The 27144-nt window shown below is 43.9% G+C and overlaps 1 protein-coding gene across 1 annotated transcript in view; it reads left to right on the forward strand.

The window, feature by feature from the left end:
• The window catches only part of LOC141178705 (uncharacterized), a 93128-nt gene that overhangs the window by 54542 nt on the left and 11442 nt on the right, over positions 1-27144 (forward strand). The window contains exons 7-14 of the mRNA XM_073660584.1: positions 3959-4274; positions 10668-10766; positions 11422-11591; positions 22832-22855; positions 22985-23089; positions 23172-23295; positions 23379-23476; positions 23673-23763. Coding sequence (XP_073516685.1) covers positions 3959-4274; positions 10668-10766; positions 11422-11591; positions 22832-22855; positions 22985-23089; positions 23172-23295; positions 23379-23476; positions 23673-23763 — 1027 coding nt within the window. The remainder of the gene's footprint in view (positions 1-3958; positions 4275-10667; positions 10767-11421; positions 11592-22831; positions 22856-22984; positions 23090-23171; positions 23296-23378; positions 23477-23672; positions 23764-27144) is intronic.

Here is a 27144-nt window from a genome sequence, read left to right on the forward strand (position 1 = left end):
CTATTTCTCCATGGAGGAGTGGGAGTATTTAGAAGGACACAAAGATCTGTACAAGGACGTCATGATGGAGGTTCCCCAGCCCCTCACATCACCAGGTAATAGACAGGACTAAATACACACAGCCGATAATTATCTATATGTAAAGAATGAACTCAGTCCCTGAATGGGTTTCCTCCAGATCTATCCAGTAAGAGGACAACACCAGAGAGATGTCCCAGTCCTCTTCTTCCACAGTACTGTAAATACGAAGATCCCAATGTTCCTCAGGATCATCAGGTAGATAGAGAGAAGGTTTTATATGATCTCCCCTATGATGTGTAGACGGCTGTGAAGGTCTTGTGTTCAGTCTTGTTTTATCCACCAGTATTATATGTTTTATACTTGTGTAATGAGAACGGTGGAGATGACAGGATTAGAGCTGATCATAGATGTGAGTTCTCCATCTGTCTGTAACTTTTACAATATCTGTTTCAGTGTGAAGATCTGACCCATAATCATAGTACAGAGAGATATGTGAGGGGTGACGAGTGGTGTAAAGAGGAGATTCCTACAGATAACTGTCCAGGTGAGTAGTGACCACTAAATTCAAAGAAGTCACAGATTCTTCTCAGTCACCTGCTGTGGCTGCTTTATCGGTAGTGTAGTCCGGCCGTATCACAATCGTGTGTTCGCCATTTTGCCTCTAGACCACAACATTCTCCTCCATCCAAAACTGTTCAAATGACTTTGGGCTTTGAAAGCCATTTTCTATAGTGGTTATAACCTCGAAGATCCACTTACCCCCCTGGAATAAGAAGATGCTGACCGTTACCTGGCCAGATCTGTAAACTACAAAGCCAAATGACAGCGTATGTAGAATGTGCTGACAAGTTAGAAAATAATATTATGATGGGCCTCTTAGAGAAAGTGGAGGTTAATGATGGTGTTGGCTTCCTAGATCCCTGATATATTATTGGATGAATCCACCTTCTCTCCCTTCTGTGCTGCTGAATGTGCTCATATGGTCCCTACAAGACCAGGTCCAGTCTTTCTGGCCAAACTTCACTTTAATTATCGACAACATTAAATGTGCAGTGAGGGCCAAGTGTGAATTTCTGTACAATAACAACAGAGTTTCCCTTTATCCTGACTTTTCAATTTCTTCTAAAACCAACTAACTTCAAACAGGATTGCGATAAACTACACAAAAAAACATTACACCTGTGCCATGATATTTCTCTAAGCTGTGCGCGGCTGATGGCTGTAATATGCATTTATTCACGCCTGCAGGAGATGTGTTGGCTCCAGCCCTGGTTTCATGGATTCACTCCACGTCATAAATTACATTATGTTTTCAATCCTAAGGAATTCTGATTACTGCACAATCTCTCCTGAAATGGGGGCGCTAATACTTTCTCTACTCTTCTGCTCAGGAGTCATAGTAGCTCCAATGGTCCACCATAAATGAATGCAACTTCGGTTTAGTGTTGGAGCTCTCTCTTATATATATGTTATTGTTGAGGATGTAACATATAATAAAAAATGTCTTTTTTACAGGTTTATTCTGTATGATAGGTTGATTGTGAGAGAATCGACCGCCCTCCCTTTTGTGAGTCTGTAACTCCCTTTTGCTATTTAAAAGAAGGTCTGGTCTCTGTTGCCTCTTCCAAATGCTCAAAATCTAAATTTAAGACACCTCATCTCTGCACTATTATAAAAAGTTCTCTTTAAAATTCTAATATTTCTTCTTCAATCTCAGCTGACAGAAAATATTGGCCCTTACGATAGTTTAGATTGCCAAGAGCCACCGAGCCCCATACTCGAATTACCCCAGAGAGGTTTCTCCACTAGTTACTAATTTTTTACTAATAAAGACTGTTGAGTTTGATCATTTCAGTAGATGTGTTATTGACTATACTCAGTTTTTGACTACAGCAGTTAGTGCCCAAAATACTCTGATTTAATCACTTCTCACAGCCAGTTTTGTGTTCCTCATCAGCCCATTTTTCAGATCTGACTTGTGTCTCTTTTATGAGGTAATAACTTCACAAAGAATAATCTGAAACAAATGGACCTTACAAATTATTTTCTAACTTCTCTTAAATCCAATAATACCCTATATATGGTTGTACACTACTGTCTGGGCACATGGCAGGTTAAGAAGGGAAGGAGCGCCATTTAGTTATCTGAATGCAGATCTTGCAGAAATAGTGTGCAGACACAATGTATTGGGGCACTGTTCATAGTCACTTGGAAGCTCAAAAGATGGCTACCATGAACAGGCTTGTCACTATCTACTCTATTTTCCAGATCCCAGGGATTGCCTTGCTTTTCAACCTTTAACCACTCTACATGGATCTGGACTTACACAGAGACCCCTAGGCTTGGGCCACGGTGTTACTTGCTGTTCAGTGGTGTGAGATGAGAGCAAGAATAGTCAGATAGCCGGGTCAGAACCAGGAGGGCAGAAAAAATACAAAATCAGAAGATACAAGAGTAGTCAGTAAACGGGCTGCGGTCACGATGGAGAACAAATACACAAGCCGGGAGCCGAGCACAGAGGACTGAACCAGAGGAGAACAAAGCTGTATCTGGCAGCTACCGGCAATATGCTTCCAGCTTTAGTAGGGTGTGGTGCTCTCCAGTTCGCTGAAGTAGGGAGCAGATTACTCCAGCTGGACAGCACACACACCATATTGCCAGACTGGATGGTACTACTGGTTCCAGGCACCCTAATCTTAGTGGCTGGACAGAGGCTGCACCATCCAGGGCTTCTGGTTCTGACATCTCCTCCATCACCAGCGCCGCCTGCAGAATGAATAAGGCGGCGCCTGGTGACAGAAGCACACATCGCAGGAGCAGATTAATGAGGATATGGGAGACAGTGAATTAATCTATGGGAGTAATGACTATTTTGACTCCACCGCCACTTTTCAGAAATTATCACGCAATGGATGTTGGGGAGTGAAAATTGCACATTTGCCATTTTATTCCCAAACACATAGTACCCAGATTGTGCTCCAGGAGACACACTCCGTAAATTAAGTGGGGTCTTCTCACTATAGTAATGCCAAACACATGGATGCTAAATGTGATCTGAGCACACTGCAAGGCTCAGAAGTGAGGGTGAGATTTAACTTTGGGAGAGTGGATAGTGCTGGATTACTTTATGGAAGCTATGTTGCTTTTCAAAAGCCTTGGAGTCACTAATGATGTGGAAACCTCTGTTTTTCCACAGACAAATGATGGACCTGAGTAGGGACTTGTTTTTTGTGAGATGAGTAGAAGTTTTTATTGGTATTTTTGCCTACATAACATGGTTTGGTGGCTTTTTATTCCATATTTCGGAGGCAGAATTAACAAACAGTTGAACAAAACGCTTTACTGGTTCATGCTATGAAGTTTATTATTAGACTGCGAACTGTCATTGTCCTGGTGAATATTCAATATTTTACATAACTTTCCAGTTTAAGTAGAAATTAAAAAAATAATTCAAAACTAATAATTGGTTTTATTCTTGGCAGATGACTGTACCAGGAGATCAGAGGGACAGCTGACATCTTCCATTTTTAAATCAGATGATCTTGAGATCCCACATGATACAATTGAAATAAATGCCATTACTCCAGATATACCATCATCCCTTCACAGCAAAGATCTGTCATCTGATCCTTTGAAACAGGTCCTGTCTTCTGATTCATTACTGACTACTAAGGAAAGTCAAAGTCAGAAAGTAAGCATTAAAAAACAAACTGATGTTAAAGCAAAGAAGCCATTTTCACTTTCAGAATATGAAGATAGTTTTTCCCTCGAAAAGTCTTTTCTTAAATATCAAAAAATTCACGCAGCAGAGAATATATTTTCTTGGTCCAAGTGTGGGAAATATTCTAACCAGAAATCTAATCTTGATGGTCACCAGAGACTTCACACAAGGGAGAAGCCATTTTCCTGTTCAGAATGTGGGAAATATTTCACACAGAAATCAAGTTTTGTTAAGCACCAGAAAATTCACACAGGGGAGAAGCCTTTTTCATGTTCAGAATGTGAGAAATGTTTTAACCAGAAATCAGCTTTGGTTAAGCACCAGAGAACTCACACAGGGGAGAAGCCTTTTTCCTGTTTAGAATGTGGGAAATGTTTTAACCAGAAATCAGATTTGGTTAAGCACCAGAGAACTCACACACAGGAGAAGCCTTTTTCCTGTTCAGAATGTGGGAAATGTTTTACACGGAAATCAACTCTTAATAAACATCAGAGAACTCACAAAGGGGGGAAGCCTTTTTCATGTTTAGAATGTTAGAAATGTTTTAGTTGAATTTTTTTTCTTGTTAAAGAGGTTGTGCACTACTAGGACAACCCCTTGTCATTTCTTGTGTTTGGCCTTGTTAAAAATAAAAGCACTCGGGGCGTGGCGATGCTGAGGAGCTGAGAGGACGCATGAGATCTGAGCTCCCGCTTTCCAGCTCATAATCCTATACTCACCAGACCCTGATTTTCATTTCTGTGCCCTGCAGCACAGCTCCGGAGAAGCGGGGAGCGGCTGGGCTTCTGAGGAGCTGCTACAGGGGAGGAGTCCTGAGGAGATAATTTGCATATTCCCACTGCATTTTGGGGTAAGTGAAGAGTCTCCGCAAGCTCAAAGAACACTGGATTTTGGCTGTTGGAGCTGAAAAGAGGACATCGGTAAACCAGGGGAGGAGTCCTGAGGAGATAATTTGCATATTCCCACTGCATTTTGGGGTAAGTGAAGAGTCTCCGCGAGCTCAAAGAACACTGGATTTTGGCTGTTGGAGCTGAAAAGAGGACATCGGTAAACCAGGGGAGGAGTCCTGAGGAGATAATTTGCATATTCCCACTGCATTTTGGGGTAAGTGAAGAGTCTCCGCGAGCTCAAAGAACACTGGATTTTGGCTGTTGGAGCTGAAAAGAGGACATCGGTAAACCAGGGGAGGAGTCCTGAGGAGATAATTTGCATATTCCCACTGCATTTTGGGGTAAGTGAAGAGTCTCCGCGAGCTCAAAGAACACTGGATTTTGGCTGTTGGAGCTGAAAAGAGGACATCGGTAAACCAGGGGAGGAGTCCTGAGGAGATAATTTGCATATTCCCACTGCATTTTGGGGTAAGTGAAGAGTCTCCGCGAGCTCAAAGAACACTGGATTTTGGCTGTTGGAGCTGAAAAGAGGACATCGGTAAACCGCGCGCCGGTAGGCACGCGCATTTTGAAGCTTTTTTTTTAAGCTTTTTTCACTGTTTTCAGAACATTAACAATAAGAACATGGAAGAGTCCAGGAGCCATTTGGTGAGCTGCATATCCTGCTACATGTTCACAGACTTGCCAGTGGAAAAGCCAAACTTCACATGCCAGAAATGCAAGCTTGTGTCCCTGTTGGAGGAAAAGTTGCGAAATCTAGAAGAGAGGTTAACTACCTTGAAAATCATTAAGGAAGGTGAAGAGTTCTTAGACAGAGCAGAATTATCTCTTCATGATTCAGAAAGAGAAGAAATTCGAACTGCACCTGACGAAACCGAGGAATGGAAGCATGTGACCCACAGAAGCAGGAGGATCGAGAGGCAGTCAGCACCCATACTGCTCAGGAACCAGTACCAGGCTCTCACGCAGGAGAACCATGAAGAAATACAGCAAAATAAGACTTTGCCAGCAATGAATAACCTTGTAAGCCCTCAGAATCCTCCTGGATGGAGAAAGAAGAATGTTGTGAAGAAAAAACGGAAAATGGTGGTTATGGGGGATTCCCTGTTAAGAGGAACAGAGGCCGCTATCTGCAGACCAGACATAACCTCAAGAGAAATGTGCTGTCTTCCAGGAGCAAAAATTAAAGATGTGTCTGACAGGATATCAAGACTCTTCAGACCTACAGATCACTACCCATTCCTGCTAATACATGTGGGGACAAATGACACCGCAAGAAAGGACCTGGAAACCATCTGCAGTGACTTTGAAGACTTAGGCAAGAAAGTGAAAGAATTGGGAGCGCAGGTGGTCTTCTCATCCATCCTCCCAGTGGATGGCCATGGAACAATGAGGTGGAATAAGATTCTACAGGTGAACAACTGGCTACGTCGATGGTGCCGTCAACAAGGATTTGGATTTCTGGATCACGGAATGAATTACCTATACGATGGACTCCTTGCTAGAGATGGGGTGCACCTTACGAAGACTGGAAAACATGTATTTGGAAGTCGCCTTGCTACACTCATCAGAAGAGCTTTAAACTAGAACAATGTGGGAAGGGAAGCAAAAGGGCCAGAAAAAGCCATACAGCTGACAAATACTATTGAGATCTCTGCTACTGGAAGTGGAAAAGAAGAACAAAGACAAAACAATTTAAATAATAAAAATATGGGAGGAAGAGAAACCAATCACAAACTAAAATGTTTTTATACAAATGCACAAAGCATGGGCAACAAACAAGGAGAATTGGAACTACTAATGCAGGAAAAGGAATATGATGTCATTGGAATCACTGAAACTTGGTAGGATGATACACATGATTGGAATAAAAGGCTAAAAGGATACAACTTATTTGCAAGAAACAGACTTGATAAACGAGGAGGAGGTGTTGCATTGTATGTTAGAAAAGCGTATATCTGCACAGAGATTGAAGCTTCAGAGACTGGGAGTTCTGTGGAAACTGTTTGGGTAAGAATACAAGGAGAGAACAACGGAAAGGACACCATTGTAGGCATTTACTACAGGCCACCTGGGCAAGCTGAAGATATGGATGAACTCTTTATGTATCAAATGACCAAGTTCTCCAAAAAATATGACGTAGTGGTCATGGGAGATTTCAACTATCCAGACATTTGTTGGGAATCTCTCTCAAGTAAAACTAACAGGTCAAGCAAATTCTTATCCTCTCTTGCTGACAACTTTATCTTCCAAAAGGTAGGGGAGAAAACAAGGGGATCTGCTACTTTGGATCTAATCCTTATAAACAGGGAGGAAATGGTTGAGGAGGTAAAGGTGGCTGGGACCCTAGGAGGCAGCGATCATGCTATTATAGAATTTTGGATAACTAGAGGAGGAAGACATGTGAAGACTCAAACTTCAAGGTTAGATTTTAGAAAGGCAGATTTTAAGAGACTCAGAAAGAGAATAGGAGGGATCCAATGGCTGGATGTCCTTAAGGACAAAAATGTCCAGGAAGGATGGGAAATTTTTAAAAATGAGATTCTCAAAGCACAATCGTTAACAATCCCGAAAAGTAGGAAGAATGGGAAGCTTTTAAGGAAACCAGGATGGATGAACACAGAACTTAAACACATGCTAAAAAGAAAGAAATAAATGTTTATTAAATGGAAAGAGGGAGGCATATCTAAAGAAGATTATAATGCAGTCTGCAGATCCTGCAGGGCACATATCAGGTTAGCTAAAGCTGACAATGAATTAAGGCTTGCAAGAGATGTCAAAAGCAATAAAAAAGGATTTTGGGGGTATGTCAAAAGTAAAAGAAAAGTCAAAGATGCTATAGGATTTTTACAGGATGAAAATGGAGAAATGGTAAGAGAGGATGTTGAGAAGGCCAAACTTTTTAATTCCTATTTTGCATCTGTTTTCTCTCAGAAAGAAAATGTAACATCAACTGATCTTCACTGTCCTTTTAAAGGAATAGAGGAATCCAAGTTATCTGTAAACAGAAAGATTGTGAGGGAATATTTAGCTAACATAAATGAGTTCAAGTCTCCAGGTCCAGATGAATTACACCCCAGAGTACTGAAGGAGATCGTAGAAGAAATTTTAGAACCACTCTCCATAATCTTTGAAAATTCTTGGAGAACAGGAGAAGTCCCAGAAGACTGGAGAAGAGCAAATGTTGTTCCTATCTTCAAAAAGGGGAAGAAGGTGGACCCAGGGAACTATAGGCCGGTGAGTCTGACTTCTATACCAGGAAAGATCTTTGAACAAATTATTAAACAACATGTATGTAAGTACATGGATAAGAATGAAGTGATTAACCAGAGTCAGCATGGGTTTGTAACTAACAAGTCATGTCAGACTAACTTAATTTCCTTCTATGACAGAATCACTGACTGGGTGGATCAGGGAAATGCTGTAGATATAGTATATCTTGACTTCAGCAAAGCATTTGACAAAGTATCTCACACCATCCTTATTGAAAAAATGACCAAGTATGCAATGGACCAGGCAACTGTTAGGTGGATTCATAACTGGCTTAGTGATCGGACTCAAAGGGTGGTTGTAAATGGCTTCACATCCAGCTGGATGAATGTCTCAAGTGGGGTACCACAGGGCTCCGTCCTGGGACCTGTATTGTTCAACATCTTTATCAATGATTTAGATGAAGGAATTGAGGGTAAGCTGATTAAATTTGCTGATGACACAAAGCTAGGAGGGATAGCTAATACTAGAGAAGAGAGAGAGAGGATTCAAAAAGACCTAAATAAACTGGAGCAGTGGGCAGCAACCAACAGAATGGTTTTTAACAGGGAAAAATGCAAAGTACTACATCTGGGCAATAAAAATGAAAAAAGCATATACAGAATGGGAGGAATAGAGCTAAGCAACAGTACATGTGAAAAAGACTTAGGTATACTAATAGATCATAGACTGAACATGAGTCAACAGTGTGATGCAGCAGCAAAAAAGGCAAATACAATTCTGGGATGTATTAGCAGAAGCATACAGTCTAGATCACGTGAAGTCATTATCGGTCTTTACTCCTCTTTGGTCAGACCTCATCTGGAATACTGTGTACAGTTTTGGGCACCACATTTTAAAAAAGACATAGACAAACTGGAGCAAGTTCAGAGAAGAGCGACCAGAATGGTGACTGGTCTGCAAACCATGTCCTATGAGGAACGGTTGCAGGATTTGGGAATGTTTAGCTTGCAAAAAAGAAGACTGAGAGGAGACTTAATAGCTGTCTACAAATATGTCAAGGGCTGTCACATTGTAGAAGGATCATCTTTATTCTCATTTGCACAAGGAAAGACTAGAAGCAATGGGATGAAACTAAATGGGAGGAGACACAGATTAGATATTAGAAAAAACTTTTTGACAGTTAGGGTGATTAATGAGTGGAACAGGCTGCCACGAGAGGTGGTGAGTTCCCCTTCAATGGACGTCTTCAAACAGAGGCTGGACAGACATCTGTCTGAGATGATCTAGTGAATCCTGCTTTGAGCAGGGGGTTGGACCAGATGACCCAGGAGGTCCCTTCCAACTCTACCATTCTATGATTCTATGATTCTACAGAAAGGGCTCCGGTCCGGCGTGCTCTGTGGACCCTGGCAGAGTAAACTCTCTGAGGAGCGGCGGTCATCTTGAGGGCTCTGCACGTGGCGCAGCTCACAGGCGCCACTGAAAATATATGCTGGCAGTCGGTCTCCCTCTGAAAGGCCTGAGGAGCGACGGGATTCTGGAGAGATGCAGCGGTGAGTGTAACGGACAACCCGGTCCCGCGGTCCGTCTAGGGGCCATTGGAATATCTGAAGGAGGGAAACACAGCAGCCACATCCTAACTCTGCAAGGCGAAGTGTAAGCCCTGGGGCATGAGACACTCAGCTTATATTTAGTCCCTTGCATTCATATATGGTACACAGAGTGACTGAAACAATATACAAAGCAACCAGAAACCACTATTTCCTCCAACTTTTATTATTGGAAATACTGAAACCGGCATATAATTTATAAAAGATATTACTGAGGCACCGCTTAAGTAAAGATACCAGGTGACAGCATTGTCCAGACACTGACCTCTACATAATAAATCTGCATAATATACAATTGGAGTAAACATAATACAATATATTCTGCCTATAACGTTACAAAATGAGCCGAGGGAAAAACTCTAGTATAGAAAATAAATTGAAAGACTTTGCCAGAGGGGACTCCCAGGAAAATTCTCGATTGAGGAAGGGGCCAACATCCTTGTCAAATAAAACAACGGATCAACGTAAGAGTCATGTATCTGATGAGGAGGAGGGGGAGTGACACGAAGAAATGACTTTGAAGCAAGTTGCTGACTAACTTTTAGAAGCTATATCCACTTGCAAGAACTCTGACCGGAAAGATAGAGGAGGTTCTTTCAGATGTGGGCCTACTCCACCAAGACATACAAGCTATGAAGAAACTTGTCACTGAGGCTGAGACAAGGGTATCAGAACTGGAAGATAAACTGCCACCTATTGTTAATAAGTTGACCAAGGTGGCAGGATCCATAACGCCTGACGCCAAAAAGCTGATGACCTAGAAAATCAAATGCGAAGAAATAATATACAAATTATTGGCCTACCAGAACGAACAGAGGGTCAGCATCCTGAAATCTATTATGAGTTGAAAACTGTTTGATTTCAGTTTGTAATAACCTGCTAATGCTTATAATTTCAAAAATGACCATTTTTTTGTTCTTTATTAAAATGAAAAGGTTGAAAACTCTGCTGTGCATAATAATTTGGAACATGCATTTTGAGTGCAGTTTGAGTGTTTTATTTTTCAAAAAATATACTGTTATCATAGGCAGTTTGTACAAAAACCTTTCAATTGTACTCTAATAGTTATTTGACTGGAAAATTACAATGACTGCAATTCGTATAGGTAATTTGGGAAAATCTGAGAAAATATTATTTGCATAATAATTTGGAACACAGTGTATAAATCCCAAAGTGCCCATAATAAATTGGAATGTCTCACTTATTTGGCAGATCTTGATTTTCCCAAATTAAGTGTCACACAACAATCCTTTTTAGATGCTGATATCACTTTAAAGGACATAAATGCAGCACTGGCAGATATGGCTTTGGGTAAAGCTCCGGGCCCTGATGGCCTACCACTAGTACTCTACCATAGATAGCAAAAGGTCTTGATGCCCCACCTTTTAAAGACTTTCTCAGAGGCGATGCAAAGTGGTTCCTTGCCTGAATCCTTTGGAGTGTGGATCATATCGCCCTATTTCACTATTAAACGTGGATTACAAAATTCTTACAAAAATTCTAGCCATGAAACTTAATAAGGTGATACTATCGGTTGACCAGCCGGACCAAACAGGCTTTATGCCAGGAAAAAATACTTAAATTAACATTAGAAGGGTACAATCTATAGCTCAATATAGCTCTTTGATACCGGGAAATGATTGGGCCTTGGCTTCATTGGATGCGGCCAAGGCTTTTGACTCGCTGGAGTGGCCTTTTTTATTTGCTTGCCTAGAGAAATTTGGTTTTGGCCCTTAATTTCGGGCCTGGATTCAAACATTGTACCCGGCCCCCAAAGCTAAGATAGTGATAAATAATATATCCTCCATATCTTTTTCGTTGGAAAGAGGAACCCGCCAGGGATGCCCTTTGTCTCCGGCTCTATTCGCTCTGGCAACTGAAGCATTGGCTATAAGAATACGATCATCTGAGGATATCAGTGGAATTACAATTGCAGACTGAACTGATAAAATTGGTTTATATACAGATGACATGATTATTTTTATGGACACGGTTAAAGATACTCTTCCATATGTTATATCTACTATTGATAAATTTAGTGAATATTTGGGTCTCTTTATAAATTGGGATAAGTCTTCTCTTATGTCTCTGTCGCCCATTCCGAATGCTGATTTGGAAGTGTTATCTCCTTTACCTGTAGTGTCATGTTTCAGATACTTGGGAATTATGATTGTTAGAAATGATAGAGAGGACCTCTCGAGTAATATTCTCCCTTTATTAGAATACTCTAAATGTAAATTTTCCTTGTGGGGGAGATTACCGCTATCAGTGTCAGGAAGGATTAACTTAATTAAGATGATATTACTCCCTAAATTTAATTATATATTACAACATGGTGCAGTACTGGTCCCTAAAAAATTCTTCACATCTCTTAAGGCTATGTGCCCACAATGCAGAAATGCTGCATATTTTTCCGCTTCTCCCTGGCATGAAAAACGCATGCGGTTTTTACATGCGTTTTTCCCGCTAGGTAGAAGCGTTTGTCAAGCGTTCTTCACATGCATTTCTGCATGCGGGTTATCAAGCGCTTTTTCAAGCGATTTTAGAATCACTTGGAAAAGTGCTTGACAACTTGTTCACACTATATAAATCCATGAAACCTGCATGGATTTATATAGTATGACCAAGTAATAGTTAAAAAAAAAGAATAAGAAGGGTAAAAAATAAAAAAAAAAGATTGGAAGGTAAGTATAATGTCCTCTGTGTTTTTTCCGCCCTGTCCGGTCTCTTGCACTGCTCAAGGTGGTGTGAAGGACCTGCGGTGACGTCATTGAGCCATGTGACAGTTCACATGACTCAATGATGTCATGGCAGGTCCTTCAACACCGCGACCCATAGAGCAGACCAGACGGAGGGGAGAAAACACCGGGAGGATATCGGAAGGTAAGTATAATCTTTATTTTTTATTTTACATTTTTTTACAGTTTCTATGGTACCCAGGTCTGGATGAGAGTCTCATCTTCTCCAGACCTGGGTACCATCCGCACATTGAACCTTGTGATATCCTCTTGTGCTGATGCAGTGATGCTGCTGTCACGCGGTCCAATGCAAGTCAATGGCGGCGATTACGCTGCGTGTCCGCAAAATTAATGGACATGCTGCGGATTTTTGAGCGTAGCATAAATGCTGTGGAAAAATCCGTAGCATGGGCATTGACATTGCGGCTTGTCATTGGGGACCATGGGGGACAGATTACCAAGCGTTTCCCAAGCGATTACGCTGCGTAAATTCCGCAGCATAAACGCTTGGAAAATGCTTCGTGGGCACGTAGCCTTACTCTTTGATGTCCACATTTATTTGGGGGAACTCCAGACCTAAACTCAGGTTATCTACCCTTCAAAGGCCTAAAGATATGGGAGGAGCAGTTCTGACCGACTTCCATCTATATTATTTAGCAGGTCAAGTAAAAGCGATCCGTAGTTGGATGCCTGACTCTGTTACCGAATTCTGAGAACCATTTGGCACATGTTTTAGGCACAGGTCGTTTACTGGGTTTTTTAGAATTGAATAAATCCACTGCCATTAAATTGTTACCCCTACATAGATTGGCGAGAACGGTATGGAAACAGGCAAAGAAAAGCTGAAATACCTATATAGGGGAATCCGTGCTTTGCGACATTAGTGGAACATCCCTCTGCCCCCTTTTGGATAGCTAGTGGGGTCTATTTGTTAAGAGACATTTATGAAAGGTCTATAGTGATGTCATTTGAACGGGTGCAAAATAAATTCAAAATTCCAAGATCTCAATTCTTCAGGCACCATCAACTTAGAACTGGGCTCAGATCTCACTTACAAAATTTAGAAATAAATCAAACTATTTCCTCATTTCCCTTAATAGGAATACTTAAATCTCAAGGTCCACAAGGTCTTATATCCAGCTTGTATACATACTTGCTATCAACAGGCTTAGATCGGAACCCTTTACAAAAAATAAGTGGAGACTTCTAATTCCGAATATAGGGGAGGAGGAATGGGAGGAAGTTTTGGGGTCCCCGTCCTTTGTCTCCCCCTCCATCAATAATAAGCTGATTCAGCTATATATTATTCATCAGTCATACCTCACACCCCTCAGACTATATCAAATGGGGCGTTCCTCTAATTCAGAATGTTTACGATGTCATACCATAAATGCTGACTTTGTTCATTTAATTTGGGACTGCTCCATTATTAGGTCCTTCTGGCAGGAAGTAACCTCTTTATTATCTTCCTTAGTATCCATCCCAATTCCATGTGATTGATTGATTTGCCTTTTGGGGGTAATGGAGGATGATGCCTGGGATCATTATACTAAGATTTTTTTGAGAGAAGCCTTATTTTTGGCACTGAGATGGATGGGCAACACACAGCCAACATTGCCATCTTGGATCGCACTGGTTAACTCAATCATCCCATTCGAAAAGATAGTATCCAAAACAGAGGTTGTCCATTAAAATTTTCCAAAATATGGGACTATTGGAATGCTTCGTGTCTTACGGTCTCTACTTAGGCAAAGGGTTTGAGCTGGGAGAGTAAATTTGAAAGGGGTGTGAGAATAAATAGAAAACCGCAAGTTATAAGTGACAAAGAGGTTGCTTATAGGGGCAGACATTTAGATCCATATATATTACGATGAGAGTCAATCTGAGCATGGAAAGGATAAAGACAGCACAAGTTTGATAAGTTGTGGTTGAGGGTTCAAAGTTTGGATTGTATCCTAATTAGGTAAATACCCTTTTTTTCTCCTTTTTATATAAATCCAGAAGATGCGACATCCACAGGGCAAAGAAATTATTTATCTGCATGCGATAACCCATCCGACCAGTTTATTTTAATGTGTTCTCATCGATGTAAGAGATGTAAATTTGTGTTGATGTGATGTCTCTGGATGTTTTCTATTACCAAATGCAATGTGTAATTGTTTATAAAATTGTTTAATAAAACAAATTAAGCTTTAAAAAATAAATAAATAAAAGCACTCAATCTCCCGTTCCATGCTTCTGCTGTTCCAGCGGTGTCAGCACTTATGTTCCCGGGACTCACATAGGCTTGTTACATCACACGAGCCCTGTGCCCAATCAGCTTCACTCTCCCCATCTTTGAATGTATTGAACATCAACAGGAAGCCAGGGCTGCGGCTGCTTTCTGACTTACTCAGGATGTTCGATTAGTGCGAAGGTGGGGACAGTGACACAAGTGCTGATTGGGCGCAGGGCTCATAAGACGTAACAACCTCACATGAGCCCCGGGAATGCAAGTGCCGATGCCGCTGGAACAGTGGCGGCATGGGAGAGTAGTTTAGGTGTTTTTATTTTAACAGAACCAAACATGAGGAATAAGAAGGGGTTGTCCAAGTAGTGGACAATCCCTTTAAACATCAAAAATCCCACACAGAGAAGCCATTATCATACCTAGAGTGTGAAATATGAATTACTGGAAAATTGTATTTTGTTGACCATTAAAAATAACTCAGACAGGGAGAAACTATATGTGTTATTGACAAATTGTAAAGAAATGTAAAAGTGGAATAGGGTCTTCTTGTCCACGTTAAAAGGTTGATAATTAAAGGTAGAACCACTCACCTTATGAGGCTGTGTGAGACAAAACCGTTATAGATCCTGAAAACCAGATGCAGCAGCTTCCATGAGACGGTAGGTTTATGTAGCAGGATTGGAAGTGGAATATGACACAATTAGTGGTATGATAAAATTGTAGGTTTATTGTCGACGCGTTTCAGAGTCCACTGGCTCCTTCTTCAGTACAGCCATACATAACTAACAAGGTAATACAGACGAACATGATTTCAATACAGAAAAATGATAAAAAGACGCTTAGAGCAGAGGGAGGGGTATGTACAGTCACATGTCAAAATACCGTGTATCAAGTTATATACTTGCATATTTATTGTAAAATGTAGTGGAAATACATGTGTTTAACTGTGCTGAAATTAAAAATAAAAAGGGTTAAAATAAAGTGGATAATCAAAAAGTGTCTATTTTAAAGTGATGCGCTCGCGGAGATATGATCCCAGTGCTGGTGAGAAGGAAAAAAAGGGGGGAGGTTGCCACAAACTGACTTATGTGTTGTGCTATATCCCAATCACATTCGACAGTGTGTCCGTGGATAATGCTGATATATACAACGGGTGTGGAAAGTATTCAGACCCCTTTACATGGCGCCAGGTCCCAACCCGCCTGTTGGCATACAGCCTTCATCAGGGAAGGGGGGAAATATTTTAATTAAAGCAGTAGGCCCCCAGACGGGAACACATCAGGAACCCAATCGCGATTCCACCCACGGTTGTTAGGGGCACATGACAGCTGATCAGATCAGTGGTCATGTGTGGGAAAAGATGCAGGCTCAGCACCGGAGTCTGCATTAAAAAGGGGAAAGCGACCTATGACGTAATTGTACATCATAGGTTGTAAAGGGGTTAAATATCGGTCAGGACCACCAATAGTAAAAGGCCATGTACAAAATACAGATATCACTTACAGTAAGCAAACTAACAATGATAGACTGGTACAGAGGGACGAGGACCCTGCCCTTGCGGGCTTACATTTATAGGATGGTGGGGAAGGAGACAGTAGGTTGGGAGGTTGCAGCAGCTCTAGTGGTGGTGAGGCGGCAGCGAGGTCATTGCAGGTTGTAAGCTTTCTTGAAGAGATGGGTTTTCAAGTTCCATCTGAAGGATCCGAATGTGGCGGATAATCGGACGTGTCGAGGCGCAGAATTCCAGAAGATGGGGGATATTCAGGAGAAGTCTTGAAGGCGATTGGGTGAGGAACGAATAAGTGTAGAGGAGAAAAGGAGGTCTTGGGAAGACCGGAGATCACATGAGGGAATATATTGGGAGATTAGTTCAGAGATGAACAGAGGAGAAAGGTTATGGATGGCTTTGTAGGTCAGTGTTAGTAGATTGAACTGGATACGCTGGGCAATTGGGAGCCAGTGAAGGGATTTGCAAAGAGAGATGAACTATAAAGAATAGGTTTTGGCTTACAAATTTTGTTGTAAAATACTGACCAAATACTGAACATGTGAATGTGGCCTTAATCTTTGTATAGGGATTTTCAGTAACAGCGCGGTCATCTGCGGAGGTTCCCCTATACCTATGATTAGGCTGTGCCACCATAATTGTACACACGGTTACTTGGTGTAACACTGGTGGATGTGGACCTACAGGGTCACGGGCCGGGTTTACCCTGGAGGGCATAACTAGGTGTCTACCAGGTCTTCACTAGAGCCTCTGTTATAGAGGATAGGATGGGCTGCTGGTAGACACCGGGTACTACAGGGTAGTCCCCAGGACCGCAGCAGCTGGTGGAAGATTCAGAGACACGAGGTATAACAGGAGCAACAAACTGGACACTAGGAACCAACATTTAGCAGAGAGCGGTGGGTGGAGCTGCCTAATATAGGACCTGCCGGCATGGTGGGTGAACAAATGTAATATTATTGTCACACCGCCAAATGGTAAAGATATGAGGGGAAAACCTCGTACATGCGCGGCTCCACTCCGTACACCTCGTACACACACAGCTCCGCTCACCTCATACACACACGGCTCTGCTCCGTACACCTCGGTACACATGTGGCTCCGCTCCGTACACCTCGTACACACGGCGGCTCTGCTCCGTACACCTCATACACATGTGGCTCTGCTCCGTACACCTCGTACACGCGCGGCTCCGCTCCGTACACCTCGTACACGCGCGGCTCCGCTCCGTACACCTCGTACACGCGCGGCTCCGCTCCGTACACCTCGTACACGCGCGGCTCCGCTCCGTACACCTCGTACACGCGCGGCTCCGCTCCGTACACCTCGTACACGCGCGGCTCCGCTCCGTACACCTCGTACACGCGCGGCTCCGCTCCGTACACCTCGTACACACGCGGCTCCGCTCCGTACACCTCGTACACACGCGGCTCTGCTACATCCACACTGTAAACCCCTCCTGACCCCACACATAAACTTCAGCTCATCCAGCACCATGACAACCAGCACAGCAGAGTCCTGCATCCACTGAGGCCCCTGATCATGTGACCCCTGACTCCTCCCGCCCTGTGACCTCATCACAGCTCCTGTGCGCACAGAGCAGCCATATATGTGGTGGCGGCTCTGCAGGTGGAGGTATGTGGAGACCCCATTACTGGGCGCAGGGGGCATTAACCCCTTCAGCACCGAGACTCTTTTGGGGTCTTGTGTTGCCCCTTTATAAGAATCATAAGGTTTTTGTTCTGTTTCCTGTAATAGATACATACGACCCAACTATGGAGACAGAAAGGGAGGAAACGTATTGTTCTCATAGTACAGGACCCCTTTACTGCCCCACAGTGTAATGCCCCCATTATGCCCCTTATGCAGGATGTATGATGCCCCCACACAGTGTAATGCCCCCATTATGCCCCTTATGCAGGATGTATGATGCCCCCACACAGTGTAATGCCCCCATTATGCCCCTTATGCAGGATGTATGATGCCCCCCACACAGTGTAATGCCCCCATTATGCCCCTTATGCAGGATGTATGATGCCCCCCACAGTGTAATGCCCCCATTATGCCCCTTATGCAGTATGTATGATGCCCCCACACAGTGTAATGCCCCCATTATGCACCTTATACAGGATGTATGATGCCCCCCACAGTGTAATGCCCCCATTATGCCCCTTATGCAGGATGTATGATGCCCCCCACAGTGTAATGCCCCCATTATGCACCTTATGCAGGATGTATGATGCCCCCACACAGTGTAATGCCCCCATTATGCCCCTTATGCAGTATGTATGATACCCCCACAGTGTAATGCCCCCATTCTGCCCCTTATGCAGTATGTATGATGTCCCCACACAGTGTAACGCCCCCATTATGCCCCTTATACAGTATGTATAATGCCCCCACACAGTGTAATGCCCCCATTATACCCCTTATGCAGGATGTATGATGCCCCCCACAGTGTAATGCCCCCATTATGTCCCTTATGCAGGATGTATGATGCCCCCACACAGTGTAATGCCCCCATTATGCCCCTTATACAGTATGTATGATGCCCCCACACAGTGTAATGCCCCCATTATGCCCCTTATACAGTATGTATGATGCCCCCACACAGTGTAATGCCCCCATTATGCCCCTTATACAGTATGTATGATGCCCCCACACAGTGTTATGCCCCTTATGCAGGATGTATGATGCCCCCACAAAGTGTAATGCCCCCATTATGCCCCTTATGCAGTATCTATGAAGCCCCACACAGTGTAATGCCCCCATTATGCCCCTTATGCAGTATCTATGAAGCCCCACACAGTGTAATGCCCCCATTATGTCCCTTATGCAGGATGTATGATGCCCCCCACACAGTGTAATGACCCCATTATGCCCCTTATGCAGTATGTATGATGCCCCCACACAGTGTAATGCCCCCATTATGCCCCTTATGCAGGATGTATGATGCCCCCCACACAGTGTAATGCCCCCATTATGCCCCTTATGCAGGATGTATGATGCCCGCACACAGTATAATGTTCCCCCAGTATCGCCTGAGGTCCTGCAGTTGGAATAATCCCTCTGGAAAATGGTTTTCCCTTTGCCTGCTCTCCTCCATGTAGACCCTCGAGCATGTATACGTGCATGTAGGGGAGCAGGCCTTACTAAATATCGAGGCTTTGTACAGTAATATACCGCATGAGGATGGTATCAGAGGAGTAAGACATTTCTTGAAATCGAGATCAATAGAGTGTAGTAGACATAATGACTTCATGGACGATCTTCTAAAATTCACTCTTACTCATAACTACTTTCTTTTTGACAGGAAGTACTTCCACCAGCTCAGGGGTACTGCGATGGGGAGCCTCTGTGCACCCTCATATGCTAACTTATCCCTGGACTGGTGGGAGGAATCCGCAATATTCAGGGATGATCATAAGTGATGGCATCCATATATTGGGGTATGGTACAAATATATTGACTACATTTTTATCATCTGGTCAGGGACGAGTGAACAATCTTTTTAATTTGTTGGGGAACTCAAGATCAATAGAGTGGGCCTTAGATTTACATCTGAATTTTATTATAATAATAATTTTTATTTTTATAGCGACAACATATTCCACAGCACTTTACAATTTTAGGGGGGACTTATACCGACAATACAGACTTTCCAGAATAAGCATAACTCAGATATTAAAAGGAGTGAGGGCCCTGCTCGCAAGCTTACAGTCTATAAGGAAATAGGGGAGACACAAAAGGTAAAATGTACATATATTGTATAATACAGCCTTAATATACTAAATAGAGTAAGTACATAACACTACATGAACTGATCGCCAGCCAGTATGTGTACAGTAGAGACAGAGGCTATTCAGTACATGGATGGTATGAGCATGATTTTGAAGAAAATTTTAATATGGGCCAAACTGGGACAGTTAGATAAGTGCGTTGAGGTGATAGGCCAGTCTAAAGAAATGGGTTTTTAGGGCACGCTTAAAACTGTGGGTATTGAGAATTAATCGAATTGTCCTGGATAGTGCATTCCAAAGAATTGGTGCAGCAGGCGAGAAATCTTGGAGACGGGAGTGAGAGGTTCGGATTACGGAGGATTTTAGTTTTAAGTCATTAGCAGAACGGAGGGCACGGGTAGGGTGGTAGACTGAGAGGAGGGAGGAGACGTAGAGTGGGGCTGAATCGTGGATAGCTTTGTGGGTAAGAGCAATAAGTTTATATTGAACTCTTTACTGGATGGTCAATCAGTGCAATGACTGGCACAGGGAAAAGGCATCGTTGTGTCAGTTGGTGAGGAATATGACCTTGACTGCTGCGTTCAAGACGGATTGGAGAGGGGAAAGTTTAGAAAGAGGGAGACCAATAAGTAAAGAGTTGCAATAGTCCAGACTACAATGAATAAGAGCTACAGTAAGAGTTTTTACCGAGTCAAAGGTAAGAAAATTTCTGATTCTAGAGATGTTTTGCAGGTGTAGATGACACGAGCGAGCCAGTGATTTGATGTGAGGAGTGAAGGAAAGATCTGAATCAAGCATGAACCCAAGACAGCGGGCATGTTGCTGGCGAGTAATGATGGAGCCACAAACAGAAATGGCAATATCGGGCACAGGTAGGTTAGTGGAGGGAGGAAATACGAGTAGTTCAAATTTTGACAGATTCAATTTTAGATAGAGGGAGGACATAGTGTTAGAGACAGCGGAAAGACAATCACTGGTATTTTGTAATAATGCAGGGGTGATGTCCGGAGAAGAGGTGTATAATTGGGTGTCATCAGCATAGAGATGGTACTAAAAACCGAATCTGCTGATTGTTTGTCCAATAGGAGCGGTATATAAGGAGAAAAGAAGGGGGCCTGGGACTGATCATTGAGGAACCCCGACAATAAGGGGAAGAGGTGCCAGCAAAAGACACAGTGAAGGAGCTGTCAGAGAGGTAGATCCACAGTGTCGAATGCTGCAGAGAGATCCAGGAGAATCAGCAGGGAGTAGTGACCATTAGATTTGGCTGTTAGTAGATCATTAGAGACTTTAGTGAGTGCAGTTTCAGTAGAATGTAAAGAGCGGAAACCAGATTGTAAAGGGTCAAGAAGAGAGTTATTAGAGAGATAGCGTATTAGACAGGAGTGGACCAGTCATTCCAGGAGTTTAGAGATAAAGGGAAGATGGGAAACAGGTCTGTAGTTAGCAGCACAGTTCTGGTCAAGGGATTTTTTTTAAGTAATGGATGTATGCTGGCGTGTTTAAAAAAGGAGAGAAAAATACAAGATGAGAGGTAGATGTTGAATATTTTAGTTAGGTGAGTGGTGAAAGCTGGAGAAAGGGACTGAAGGAGATGTGAGAGAATAGGGTCACTGGTGCAGGTGGTAGAGCGAGAGGAAGCAAGGAGCCTTGTCACTTCTTCCGTGACTGGTTCGAAGTCAGAAAATGAGCAAGATGCAGTGTGGGAGGGAGGAGCATGCATAACATTTGGGGATAGAGAGGAAATTTCCTGTCGGATATGGTCAATTTTTTCTTTGAAATAATTGGCCAGATCGTCAGTGCTGAGGTTGGTGGTTGGGGACTGTGCTGTTTGATTAAGGAGAGAGTGAAAGTGTCAAACTGGTGTTTAGGATTATTGGACCATGAGATGATGAGGTTGTTAAAGTAAGTTTGTTTGGAGAGGTGAAGGAGTTATAGGGTTTAAGCATAAATTTATAATGGAGGAAATCTTCAGCCAGATTAGATTTTGTCCACAGGCGTTCGGCACACCTGGCGCACCGCTGGAGAAAACATGTTTGCAGCGTGTTCCAGGGTTGTCATCGTTTGTGCCGAGGTGTTCTCTGTGTAGGAGGCGCGCCTTTATCCAGGGCTCATTGCAATGTTTCGTTATAATGTTTCCGTGCAGAGTCAGGGCATGAGAGGGAGGAGATTGAGTTCAAAGATGATTGCAACATTTTCATAAATTTCTGGGTGTTAATGGCATGTATATTTCTATAAGTGTGGAAAGTGGGGGTGTCTTGAGCAGGGTGACAGTTCTTGACAGAGAATGAAAGAAGGTTGTGATCAGAGAGCGGAAGAGGAGATTTAGTAAAGTCATGTATTGAACAGAGCCGGGCGAAGATCAGGTCAAAGAGTATTTCCATCTTCATGTGTAGGAGAATTAGTAAGCTGTGAAAGGCCGAAGGAGGAAGTTAGCGATAAAAGATGAGCCGCAGGTGGGGACAGGGAATCGCCTATTGGGATGTTAAAGTCTCCCATGATGAGGGTGGGGATGTCATAGGATAGAAAGTTCGGAAGCCAAGTGGCAAAGTGATCCACAAACTGAGGGGAGGGGCCCGGAGGGCGATACACAATCGCCACTCACAGGGAGAAGGGCCGGTAGAGTCTGACTGTGTGGGCCTCAAAAGAAGGAATGAAAAGTGAGGGTATTGAGGATATAACTTGAAAAGTACATTTTGTTTAAAAGAGCAGACCAACACCAATTATTACCAGTTGCCTTTCCTGTAGGTACTGATCAGGAAGGATTGTAATGGGACCCTAGGGACACTCATCTACCATAAACCTTCAACACTAATAAATTGAAGTGGGATAACCACCACCCTCATCCCCTTAAAAAGAGGAAAACCCAAGGGCCAATTTTTACGGTTGAGAAGGTGCTGCTCGAATGTCACAGATTTTAATATACAGGCAATAGACATGAACACCAGATTAAGGGATAAAGGGTACTCATGGTACATTTTGGATTCCGCATCATCGTTTGCAGAAAAATGGTCTTATCCATCAGCTTATCTTTTTCTCATTCAGATCTCTAAAATACCGGATCCTCTTAGTGAAGATCGTCTATATAAGAAATTTTTCCTGATTTATCCAGGAAAATGATGGACAAGATGGTGGAGAGGATATTACACCTCACCTTAGAGATCCTCTTCCGGCTTACTGGAGAGGTGAGCGATTCTGATGACGTCACATTACATCATTCTTATCTATGGAAATAACAGATGGACAGAACTGGAGAGGTGAGGACTCTGGAAATGTCTGTAGTGAGATTTATTAATGTGTCTCTCCATAACCAGAGATTAATCACGAGGCCCCCACCTCACCCCCTAATACATGAGGACATCAATGACCAGAAGATCCTAGAACTTGCCTACAAGATGATTGAGCTGCTGACTGGAGAGGTGACACTGCTGGGAATGCTGGGACATTATACAGTAACGCTATGAAGGGATCGGGGGATGACGATATCATTGTATGTGTCAGGTTCCTATAAGGTGTCAGGATGTCGCCGTCTATTTCTCCATGGAGGAGTGGGGGTATTTAGAAGGACACAAAGATCTGTACAAAGACATCATGGTGGAGGTTCCCCAGCCCCTCACATCACCAGGTAATAGACAGGACTAAATACACACAGCCTATAATTATCTGTATGTAAAGAATGAATTCAGTCCCTGTATGTGTTTCCTCCAGATCTATCCAGTAAGAGGACAACACCAGACAGATGTCCCCGTCCTCTTCTTCCACAGGACTGTAAACAAGAAGATCCCAATGTTCCCCAGGATCATCAGGTAGATGGAGAGAAGGTGTCATGAGATCTCCCCTATGATGTGTAGACGGCTGTGAAGGTCTTGTCTTCAGTTTTGTTTTATCCACCATTATTATGTTTTATATTTGTGTTATGAGAACGGTGGAGATAACAGGATTAGAGCCGATCAAACTTGTGACTTCTCCGTCTGTCTTTGCCTTTTATAATATTTGTTTCAGGGTGAAGATCTGACCCATATTAATACTATAGAGGCATATGTAAGGGGTGATGAGTGGTGTAAAGAGGAGATTCCTACATATGACTACCCAGGTGAGTAGTAACCACTGAATACAGAGAAGTCACAGATTCTTCTCAGTCACCGGCTGTGGCTTCTTTATCAGTGGTGTAGTCCGCCGTATCACAATCGTGTGATCACCATTTTGCCGCTAGACCACAACATTCTCCTCCGTCCGAAAATATTCAAATTAATTTGTGTAATTGTGAAAGCCCTTTTCGATAGAACTTACAACCTGGAGGATCTACCTACCCCCTGGGATTAGGAGACGCTGACCGTTACCTGCCCAGATCTGTAAACTACAAAGCCAAATAACAGCGTACGTAGAATGTGCTGACAAATTAGAAAATCACTTGAAGAAAAATATTATGATGGGCCTGTAAGAGAAAGCGGAGGGTAATGATGCTGTTGGCTTCCTAGAACTCTGATATCTTATTGGATGAATCTACCTTCTCTCCCTTCTGTGCTGCTGAATGTGCTCATATGGTTCCTACAAGACCAGGTCCAGTCTTTCTGGCCAAACTTCGCTTTTTTGATCGATAACATTAAATGTGCAGTGAGGCCAAGTGTGAATTTCTGTATAATAACAACAGAGTTTCCCTTTATCCTGACTTTTCAATTTCTTGTCAAACCAACTAACTTCAAACAGGATAGTGATAAACTACATAAAAAACATTACACCTGTGCCATGATATATCTCTAAGCTGTGCGTGACTGATGGCTGTAATATACATTTATTCCCGCCTGCAGGAGATGTGTTGGCATGGCTCCAGCCCTGGTTTCATGGATTCACTCCACATCATAAATAGTATTGAGCGAATTTGTTTGGCATTTCAAATTCAGGTTCGTGTTCGGGGTTCCGGCTTGTTCGCGCCAAATGGTCAACCATAAATGAGTGCAACTCCAGTTTAGTGTTGGATTTCTCCCTTCATACATACGTTGTTGTTGGGATGTTACTGACGCGCCCCCTGGGCTATGTTGTGTAGCGTTGCGCATGCAGGGAATACCCGGAGCCGGATCTGATAGGGGTAGTAGTCCTCGTGGCGGTGACCCGGTCCGTGCCCAGGGTGTCAAACCAAGTGGCAGAACTTAGAGTAAGATGTTGTAGAGTTCGACTACGCCACCCGTTGAATGCGGTTATGAAACCGCCGCTGCAGGACAGACCGCTGAGGCCGGTGGTACGGTTGTGCAGCGTGGATGGTATAACCCCCAACGGGAGGGGTATGGCCTCAGGGCAGCGGACGTGGATGATGGGGATACAGAATTGCACGCGGGCACCAGGAACCACTCAGAGACGGTGCGGTGTAGTTTAGGGTCTTTACTGGTGGCAAAGGTAGACCCTCCCGGGAGTACTGGCTAGCGATCGGGGCCTGGTCAGTCCGTGAGCAGATAGGATCTCCCCTGGCCAGGCGGAGTTGTAGGCCTCCCCAACTAATTGTACTCTTCCTGGCTACCTTGCTAGAAGCGGGTAGAAGTAGCCCACGTCCCTGAGTGTACCGTGTGGTGCTCACCCGTATGGCCGGTGACTCGGGGCCTTCTGGTAGCCTCCGCTCCACGCCGGCGGTGCTGGTCCCTTGCGTGTGACCGTGCCTTCGGGTTTCTTGGCCAGAGGACCTGGAATCCCCTGCCGGTCGGTTTCTGCTGCTGGGTATGGATCAGTCCCCACAGCCTCGGACTCCGTGTCCGGTGAGAACTCTTCAGTCAGGATGAGCTCTACAGCTTCCAATCCCTGACCCCTTCTATCACTGCTCCCACAGAGCTCCTGTTCTTACTTTCCCTGTATCTGCTCCACTCCAGACCAGACTGTGTCTCTGTCTGGGACTCCTCTTCTTCTTCCTTCTTCTCCCTAACCCTGCCTCAGCCCCCAGTTTTTATAGTGGAAGTTCTTCCCCTCCCAGGATTGGGCAGGAGGTGTGGCATGCTTAGGGTGCCTGACCAGGAGACCTCCCACCTGCTCTCAGACGTAATATTGCTATTACTGTGGTAACCAGACCCCTGGGGTTCCACATTCCCCCCTAGTAAAATTTAGTACTCCGGGACTAAACATATTTTTGAAAACATAACAGGGTATAAACAGGAACAATACAATAAGGAAAAACACGTTAGGGTGGTCACGGCGTGTCCGCAACCGGGTGCAGTTTTTGAAGCAATAAGGGTGTCCATTTCACCAAAGAACAGGGAGCCGTAACCAGGTAGGGGTCTGTCCTGCCCCGAGTCTTTAGCAGTCTTAGTCCATTCCTGGGTTACGCTCCAAACATATATACAAAGAATTCCGGTTAATCCACAAAAGACACCTATAAAATAACTGGAAAAACATAATTATTTACAAGCAACAATAAACAGGTAAATACCAATAAAACAGTCTGAACACTTTAGATCCTCCAACGTACTGGCAACTGGCCTTTAGTGGCCCTAGTAGACCTACGGAGCTTACTGACCGGTCCTAAGCTACAGGGTGTAGGAGCTGTCAAAGGTAAGCTGGGCAGCTGTCTACGGGTTCTTTGGCTCACTAGGGGCACGGCAGGCTCACTATAAGCAGAGGGTCGATTCTCCTGGTCTGCTTGTGTGGGGTCTTCTGCCTCCTGGACCGGCTGCTCTTCCAGCTCTACCTGTTTTTCCGTAGGCACTTGGGATGCTGGCTGGAGGAAGGTGAGGACGGGTACCACAACAGCACCATTTACTTGTGTCCAAGACCGAGGGAAGTCTCCGAGTACAGTACTGACCATTTCTTCCCTTTCCTCTGCGGGTCGAGGGTTTTCTTGATCTTCTTCAGGGTTTCGTAGCTGCTCGGGACACTTCTTCAGGTGATCTCGGGAGACAATGGCTGTGGTTTCTCCTCCATCCTTACTGATTGTGCAGATTTTTGGGTTTTCATGGCTTGATGGCAGTACGGTGTACGGGTCCTTCTCCCACTGGTCGTCCAACTTGTGGAGCCGTCTCTTCCTTTTCAAGACCTGCTCTCCAGGTACCAGGGGAACAGCGGGAGCATACTGGTTGTAAGTCTTCTCCTGTCTTTCTCTTGCTTGACAGAGACTTCGCTCAACGCTCTCCTGTACTTTCCGGTACTGCTGCTGCCTCCCTGTGTCCCAGTCTGCTTCTGGTGAAGTGTCCTCGGGTGTCAGGACTCCCATATCCAGATCAACAGGCAGCTTACCAGGTCTTGCTCTCATTAGGTAAGCCGGGGTACAGTTGGTGGAACCTACAGGGATGTGGTTGTATAGGTCCACCAGATCAGGCAGTTTCTCAGGCCACAGACTGCGTTCTTCCAGGGGCAATGTTTTCAGAAGGTCTATCACCACCTGGTTCATCTTCTCGCAGAGCCCATTGGTTTGCGGATGATAGGGTGTTGTTCTTATCTTCCGGCAGCCATACAGAGTGCAGAACTCCTGGAAGACTTCCGCTTCAAAGGCAGGCCC

The sequence above is a fragment of the Phyllobates terribilis genome, unplaced genomic scaffold (assembly GCF_046119375.1).
Source record: "Phyllobates terribilis strain yellow unplaced genomic scaffold, ASM4611937v1 Scaffold_29__1_contigs__length_15306474, whole genome shotgun sequence".
Taxonomy (NCBI): Eukaryota; Metazoa; Chordata; class Amphibia; order Anura; family Dendrobatidae; genus Phyllobates; species Phyllobates terribilis.